An 8,560-nucleotide genomic window follows, 5' to 3' on the forward strand; every position below is an offset into this window, starting at 1 on the left:
GGGGAGGGGGGTGATGTCTGCCAGGGGCCAGGGAGGGGGGAAGGCAGAAGGGGATTGGGGTGGGCGCTCCGCATCGATCCTTCATTCGCGTTAACCGTGAACCTATATCTTCGTGGAGCAGGTGAATTCTGACAGGTGTCCCTAGAAAGGTTGTCCTAGTTGAGAGAGGCCCCAAGGCTGTCCCCTGAATTGTGCACAGAGGGAGGAAGAAGGTCAGGCTGGCAGGAGGGGACTAGGGCCCGGATCTGACTTTTGCTCCTCTGACCAAGTTATGGCTTTTTCTGGGTCTCAGTTTCTCATTCCATAGATGAGGTCTAGTAGGTGCCCTCCAGGCTCATCCCTCTGTGGACTTGTCCTGGTCCTGAGTCCTACAGGGGAGTTGAACTGGCCAGTGGCAGCTGCCCTCCACTCAGGATCCTTCCAGTCCCTGCCCCTACTGCCCTACCAGTCCCTGCCCCTACTGCCCCTACTGCTGCTTCTTCCAGGTTCCTTGTTTGTTTGTTTAAACCAGTTCCTCAGCTCCCCTTGGGTTCTTTTTTTTTTTTTGAGTCAGTCTCACTATTGCCCAGGCTGGTTTGCAGTGGCATGCTCTCAGCCACTGTAGCCTTGATTAGCTGGGCTCAGGCAATCCTTTTGCCTCCAAGTAGCTGGAACTACAGACATACACCACCATGGCCAGCAATTTTTAAAAATTATTGAAGAGATGAGGTCTTGCCAAATTGTCCATGCTGGTCTCGAACCCTGGGCTCAGGCAACCGTCTTGTCTCAGCCTCCTAAAGGGCTGGAATTACAAGCATTAGCCACCATGCTTGGCTTTTTTTTTTTTTTTTTTAATAACAAAAACAAAAAAACCCCATATACTTTGGGGAAGAAGAGAGCATTTCAGTCATGTGTCCCTGAGTACAGACTCTTGGACTCTGTGTGGTTGGGGTCCTTCTTTCTATGGAAAATGTGTCTGGGAGTTCAGCTTCCTCCTCCTCCTCCTTGAAGCTGAATTGACTCCTCAAGGAGTCGCTGGACAGATTTGAGGTAATGAATCAGTCTGCGGCTTGAGGGGCATCCTCTGACACTGCCCTCGTGGCCTGCTTCTTCCTTTAACCTGGAATAACTTACTTGCCCCCGAGTCTTCATTTTCTCTGTTGGTGGAAGTAGTGCCTGGATTTGGTCATTTCAAATCTGCTGGTGTTCAGGCTCTGAGCATCAAAGCTTTGCAGCTTCAGCTAACCTGGGAAAGGATGGTGTCAGCCTAGGGGGTCCCGACCCCCACTGAGAAGAGAATCGAAAGGTGTTCCTGGATGACAAAAAGATCTTTATCAGATGACAAAAGGATCTTTATCAGCTGATATGCCTCCACCCATCGAGGGCTGGGGGTGGGTGTGGTGCAGGTGGCCTGGGTCAGGCTGGGGAAGGAGGGGCTTCCTCGTGGGTGCTCCCAGGCAAAGAGTACTATTTCTATATAGTCTTGATGCAACAGGATAGCATGATCTATGCAGTGGTGGGGAGGGGACTCAGAGGTCATCCATAACAGTGAAATGGTGGGAGAAGAATGATTTTTCTATTTCCACCTTTCTCAGAGCACAGACATCCTGAGATATTATGGTGATGCTCACTCGCCTAATTAGAGACAAATCGAGGTAAAGGGAATTTACCCAAACCGAGAATTAGGACTCCTTTGAACTTTAAATTTAATGCAAATAATAAGGTAACATAATTTGTTCATTTATAGGGAAATCCAAGTAAAAAATGTTTTCCAGGCTGATAATCAGAACTCCTTTAAGGTTGACATTAACAGGCAGCTAAGGGACTGGCAGGAGGAGGACTTCACTCACCTGGCCTCTAGGTTACTTGTTTTCTCAAGTACTGGGGTGATCTGCTGACGTTGAAATGAAATGGAACTTACCTGGTTACACTCATTATGAAAATTACTTAACTTAGCAGGCTCCTTTGAATTAAGAAAGCATATCCACAAATCTAAAATATTTTCCCTGGGCCTATCCCAAGGAGATGGAAGACAGAAAAAGGATCCTTTATCTTCAGAGGAATCGATCTGTTTTTCAATAGGGCCACTTTGTCCTGTAGCAATTTTTAAGTTCGACGTTAGACACGTTATGAAGTGTGGGTGACAACCCACAGGTAGCCCATTCAGTTCCTAATGCTAAACTACTTAATTTTTTTGGTGGGGGGGGAGTGAATTCAACATTTCCAATTATTGGTGAGTGGTTTTCTTTAGAAGATACTTTTCTTTTTAGAAACACAGTGTCATTGAGTGACACTGACATTCAAGGCCCTTTTACTGCTTCCTATTATGACATATCCCACCTGTTGTCAAAATCTATGGCAATAGTTAGCTACAATACTTATTAAATTAATAACTTAATTCCCTGATCCTCACAGTTCTTTAAAGGTTCAGGTAAAAGGATCATCGAATAATTCAGGAACACCATTAGTGACCATTTCTTAAGCCAGCATGCAATAGCTTGCATTCAAACAGGAGCATGGGAATAATCATTCATTATCTGTCTATTTTTGCAGCATGAGAATTACATACATACTTGGGTTATGGATATTTACTCCTCACAGGCAGAAAAGCTGACTTTGATTTCCCTCCCACCTCCCTCCCACAACTGGTCTTTGAAAAGACAAAGCAAAATAAAACAAATCACTGTCTTTATTTTCTAATAATTTCTTAGGAAGTTAATAGTTTCAAAGCAACCGACAGCATAGGACAATTTCTATTATTAATTGTTCACAAGAATATTGTGACTAGAATTTACTGAATTTTTTCAGTAGTAAAGTTTGTCTACTGAAAGCAATGCAATGAATGCACAGTGAAAACAAAACAAACAAAAAAATCACATACTTTTGCTAACCTAGTGCATACTCACAACACACACACACAATAATACTGCATGTGTCCAGGTGTCCTCCAGAATGGTGCAAATGGATGTCTTAAACATTATCCTGTTAAGTGAAATCTAGTCAAATGTCACATTATGAATCACAATTTATTCATTTTCTCTTGACAAAATGTAGTGAGTGTATGTTTTCTACTATGTGGGCAGGAAAAACTGGTTTACACGTCCCATCCCCTGAAAGGAAAATTTAATAAGTTTTGGGAACTGACAAGCATAGAAAACACTCTGCCTTGTCTTTCTGTGAAGGGGCTTACATTCCAAGTGTCTTCACAGCCAGGACACGGCCATCCCTCCTCCCTTCTTAGGGGACAAACTCTCAGGACAGCTGGTATTTACATATTTACAAAGCGTTTTCAGAATTCCCTCAAAACCTCAAGGTCCTAAAATCCCTCCCAGGGGTTCTGAAAAGACAAAGATACGAAACTAAAATCTATAAGAATTGCACACGCACTAAGGAATGTGCTGCTTATATTAAAGATAACTCACAGCTTCGCTCCAGTAACTTCTGCGTCGGGATTAGCTCCTGGGAGATCCTAAAAGCGAACTTTGTCAGGGAGCACCCCTCCGCCACTCCCCCCAACTCGACCCAGCCCCAGGGGTACCTTCCCAGACCCGAGCCTTCCCGATGACGGTTCCCGTGCGCCCTGCATTTGCAGTCCCAATAGCTCAAAAACGCCTATCCCATTTTTAGCCTGAGATTAAATGAGCCTGCGGGTTGCCCGACGCGGGCTCAGGCCTTCGGGTCCCCGGACAAGCCCGTCCATGTCGCCTGGGGTCCCAGGAAAGGGAGCGGAGTGGGGAGGGACCCCGTGAGCAGGGGTGGCATGGGTAGAGATGAACGCGTGGCGGGTTCGCCGCTGGAGGGTGGGGTGGATTGTCCCGGGTGTTCATTTTCTGGCTTATCTCTGAGGTATCCGGCCTTTGGTGGAGAAGCCTCATTCTCCTCAGATGTTTTCTAAACAGGTGCCACCTCGAAGTGCGTGTACAGTGTCGGCAGGAAGGGTCTGGACACGCTCTTGGTTAGACCGGCCACATGTGTGTTTAGAAAAAAAGAGCAGAGGGTCGGGGGAAAGCCGAGGGGTCGCTCTGTTCTGGAAAGGTTTTCAGACCTATCTAAAACCTCTAGGAAAGCAGGTGTGTGTGCGCACGCGTGCGTACCCATGTGTTCCTCGCACAGCGGTGGTCGGTCCAGCTCCGCACTACAGCAAGTTGCTCCCGGGATTGGGGCGAGGGTACCCGCTGGAGTAAAAGAAAAAATTCCAGAGTCCCTCTCTCGCTCCAAATTGAGGCACTTAAGCTCCCTCGTTAAAGGAGGACTTCGAGGTGGGGGGATTGAAGATAGGCCCCTTTAGGCACACAGATGCTGCTTCCTGGGGTCGGAGAGGCTGAGCCGCCCCAGGTCGGGAAGGGAAAAGCACGCTTGCGCAACCGCGGCTCACTCTCCGGCTTCCAGTAGCAACCCTTCCCGAAACCCTGAATAATAGAGCAACACGCGGAACACCGCCCGCCCTGGAAACCCGCTGCCGCTCAATCCAGGCCCACAGGTCCCAGGACGCGCCGCGCCTGCGATGGCGAGAGCATCCGCACCCCGGGCCTCGTGGGCGCGACGACGTCTGCAGCCTCCCGTGTCAGAGGGACCCATGCCGCCCCGGGGAACGTCGAGCGCCCGGAGCTGCGGGTGTCAGCGGCTTCGACGAGCCGGCTGCACCTCGCACCTGTGCTCACGGCTGGGGCTGGGGTCCGGAGGAGGATCTCGCTAGGTTGTCGGCTCCCAGCTCCCTCCGCTGAAGTCTCTCCATTGAATCCAAATCCTCCCCAGCCCTGCGCCTACCACCCCTCTCCCGAGCGGGTGGCAAGGGAGCTGGGGAGTCAAGAGAACTGCACCGGGTAGGCTGGCTGGGTGTGTGTGTGAGGAGTCCCACCTGCCGAGGCTCTCCAGGCCAGTGGCCGCCTCAGCCGGAGGGGGCAGGGTGGGCGCGCACGGACGCAAGGGTTTCTGACGCGCAGGGCTCGGCCCCCGTAGTCCACAGCCTGGAAGGGCCGAGCGCGCGGATGCGATCTGCGGGCGGGCTCCCGGGGGGCGCCCCGCGTGGCGCGAGGCAGTGACCCGACGCCCCTGTGCTTCCTCCCGCAGTGGCCGATCGGAAGCCCCCCAGCCCCGGCGCCAAGGCCGCGGACGCCCTCAGTAGCCTACACGGACTGTCCATCCCGGCCTCCACCTCCTAGGGGCCGGTCTTCCGGGGGCGGGCAACGGCGGGCCCCGGGCGGCCCTGAGGGCACAGCGCGGCCCGGTGGCCCCCACGAGCGGCACGGCAGGACCCGAGGACATGCGGAGGAGGAGAAGACCGCTCCCCCCCCCTCCGCCTAGCCTGTCGGGGGGGGGGACTCCGGAGGCCCCCAGGTCTCACCCCGCCTAGGACCCAGCCCACCACCCTTCCTTGATCGGCCAGGATTTTAGGCTTTTCTGAACTTGGCTTTAGACTGTTGCACCCTCGTTAAGGTTCTTGCTCCAACGTGGCCTCCCTCGCCCCGCCAGCCGCGATTTCCTCTGATTTCTGTCCGCCTCCCTTTTTGCCCCTCGTCTCTCTTTCCTCTCTCCCTCGTTCCCACTCTCTTTCCTTTCCCTACCGTCTCCCCCACAACCCTGCCATGCTTCCCTTTGTCCTATTTTCCTGCCCCCTGCCTCCTGTCCTCCCTCTCCTCCCGATTGACCTCCCTCCCCCGCCCCCCTTCCCCCGTTGACTCCCTACTCTCTCCGCTTTATTTTCTTTCCTTCCTGCTGCCGTCCTGACACCGCCCATTCCCAACCCGGAGGGCCCCAGACGGTCCCTCTTGAGGCACCTGGGAGCTCCTCAGCCCTAGTGGAGGGGGCCTAAGCCCAGGAACTGGACGGAGAAGCCACAGCCTTTATTTTATATTTTTATATTAACAAATCCCAACGAACCTGGATGGACCGCAGTCTCCCCGTCCTCCCCCGGTATACCCTCCCGACATTTGTTTTTTCTCAGTGCCCAGTGCCCCGGGCATTTCTTAGTTTCAGATGGCACTGCAAAGAAGATCGGGGTAGGCGTAGGGGACCCTGGGGCCGTTGATGTTTTGTGTAGTGAGGAAACTGGGCGTCCTGGAGGTGCCCCGCACCCCTCCACCCTCAGCCCTGGGGAATCTGACAAATGGTAAACGCATCACTGCGGTTTCTGGTGTTCAGGGGTGAGCACGTTTGTTAAATTAAACCACAAACTGCTTCTGGGTACAAAGATTCACTTGGGCTTCTGATTTGCAAGGGGTGAAGGTGGGGAGGTCTGAAAAACCCAGAAAGTGTCTTCTGGAGCCAGACCCAAGAACTGTTAACTGTTTCCAAGTTCAGGTGCACTGGTGGCGGGACCCTGGACATAAGATTCTGTAGTCATAACATATCACTGGGGAGGGCCTGACATCACCTGCTGAAAGGTGGCTGCCTTGGAATAAAGAAAGCGCCTGAGAGCGCTTGGAAAGGTGAGCAAGTGTGGAGTGTTTACTTACCGCCGCAATGCTCTTCCCTCCCTCCAGGTCCCAGGACAAACCTGTTGGGGAGGTGATTTCTTGGCTTAGGCACCAGCACTTGTGCCAGGTTGGGTAAGAAGTGGAGGAGAAAGTGAAAGGGAGCGGGGAACCCTTACTGATGGGGAAATCATCCCCACACACCTGGCAGCCGCCCGTCTCCCCCTCCTCCCTCAGGGATGGGCTTAATTATTTGGCATCAGGTAATGCTAGGTCATCCCGGTACTGAGGCAGAGAGACAATACACAGAAATCATCCCCAAATGGAGTTAATTCTTTTTTTTTTGAGTTGGAGTCTCACACCATCACCCAGACTGGAGTGCAGTGGCCGCTCCCGGCCACCGCAGCCTCGACCTGCTGGGCTCCAGTGATCCTTCCGCCTCAGCCTTCCAAGTAGCTGGACCTACAGGCCCGGCTGATTTTTTATTTATTGTAGAGATGAGGGCTCGCCAAGTTGCCCAGGTGGGTCTCGAACCCGCGGGCTCAGGCAATCCACTCACCTCAGCCTCCCAAAGGCACGGGATTATAGGTTGAGCCACTGAGCTCGGCTCAGAGTTAATTCTTAAAGGAATCAAGTGGGCAAAAGGCAAGGAGCCACCATGGAGGACTTTCTTGGAACATTTCTAACGTCCTAAAAGTTGAGGAAAATGGTCCCGGGCCAGGGATTTTTATCTGCGAATGGGTTTCTGGCTAATTGCTTTTTTTTTTCCTCCCTGGTTGATTTGGCTTTCTGAAACTGTTGAAAGAGATGTTGAAATGGAAGTTTTGTTTTTTATCATTTATTATTTCATTTTTCTTAAGGAATTGCCTGCTTAGTGTGTGTCTCCTCCTCACCCACCCAGAAAACCAGTGGGAAACTGTTTTTATTGCATCTCTTTGCAGTGGTACCTGTGGAAGGCACCGACCATACTTGCTTGTTTCCTACAGAGACTTTTCTTAGGTTTTCAAAGTCTCTCTCTCTCTTTTTAAGTTATTTTTTTAAGAGCGATGTTGAGGGCTAGACACTGGATTTTTCTCTAGGTCACACAGCAAGGTATGAATTATGGAGCTTGGGCACAGAAACTGGGTGACACCATCTCAGAGAACTAATTGAGACTTGAACTTTGTAACTGTGACCCTCAGACTTCCAGGCCAGTGTATCCTGCAGGGGAGCTGGTCATACTGATGACAGGAAAAAAAGGATGGCAAAGAAGCATGTTCCTGAGTCCCTGTCCTCTCAGCCTGTCTTCACAAGCTTGGGGAACCGTCCTGTGCTTAGTTGTGAAACCCTGGGCAGGATTTTCACGTATCTGTTCTTGCTGCCTGGAGACAGACTGGCTTGCTCAGGTCAAGAGGAAAGTATCTCATTCCTTTCCAAAGGAATGAGAACAACATCTACCTTGAAGTTTCACCCCCATTTTCTGTAGCTGTTCACATCTGTGTTTGAGCTGATCAGAGCTAAAGGGGAGAAGTACTGGGAGATGGATGGAGACACTTGGGTTTTAAGCTTCACCTGCAAAAGGGGATATTTTCCATATCTGTCCCTTGTTATTTCCCATATCCCATGGCTGGGGGAAGGTGCTTCAGAGTTCACTGGCTCTGTGGTAAGCATTCACAGAGCACAGGTGGACTTCCATCACAGCACCAGCAGGCTTTGGCCTTTTGTGTGGCATATGAAGGGACACACCTTCTACCTTGAGGCTGTGGGCCATGGAAAGTCTCTGTGAACTTGGCTGAAATCTCTGCTCCACTGTATGTAACAGACGACTGGGACCTCTCTGGTCTGTCTGGGAGATGTGCCCTTTTCCACACAGTAATGCCTTCAGTGACCTGGCCTGCAGAAAGGCTGATGCTGCATGGCTTCACCTCTCTGGAGATAATTTTTCTTAGCTGTTAACAAAGCTTAAGGTAGTCACTTCTAAGGTTGATGGGGGACCCAGAATTTCAATATTTCCCAAAAGTTCCCATTGAAATACTGCACTTTTACTCCTTGTGCATATGACTCTGGGGAGGTACTGGGGATATGTAATAAAATTCACAGTATCTTGTCAGGTAGAATAATTTGAGAAAATCACTCTTCAAAGGTGAGATGTCTTTGCCTTTATTTTTAAATCTAAGGATAAGTTTAAA

The 8,560-nt window shown here is 50.9% G+C and overlaps 1 protein-coding gene across 1 annotated transcript in view; it reads left to right on the forward strand.

Moving 5' to 3' along the window:
- The window catches only part of LOC103256711 (paired box protein Pax-1), a 9,128-nt gene extending 3,987 nt beyond the window's left edge, over positions 1 to 5,141 (forward strand). The window contains 4 exon segments of the mRNA XM_021710615.1: positions 3,607 to 3,779; positions 3,879 to 4,238; positions 4,369 to 4,653; positions 5,050 to 5,141. Coding sequence (XP_021566290.1) covers positions 3,607 to 3,779; positions 3,879 to 4,238; positions 4,369 to 4,653; positions 5,050 to 5,141 — 910 coding nt within the window.
- Positions 5,142 to 8,560: the final 3,419 nt, after the last annotated feature.

The sequence above is a fragment of the Carlito syrichta genome, unplaced genomic scaffold (genome assembly GCF_000164805.1).
Source record: "Carlito syrichta isolate Samal-C Ts95f unplaced genomic scaffold, Tarsius_syrichta-2.0.1 Scaffold294603, whole genome shotgun sequence".
Classification (NCBI taxonomy): domain Eukaryota; kingdom Metazoa; phylum Chordata; class Mammalia; order Primates; family Tarsiidae; genus Carlito; species Carlito syrichta.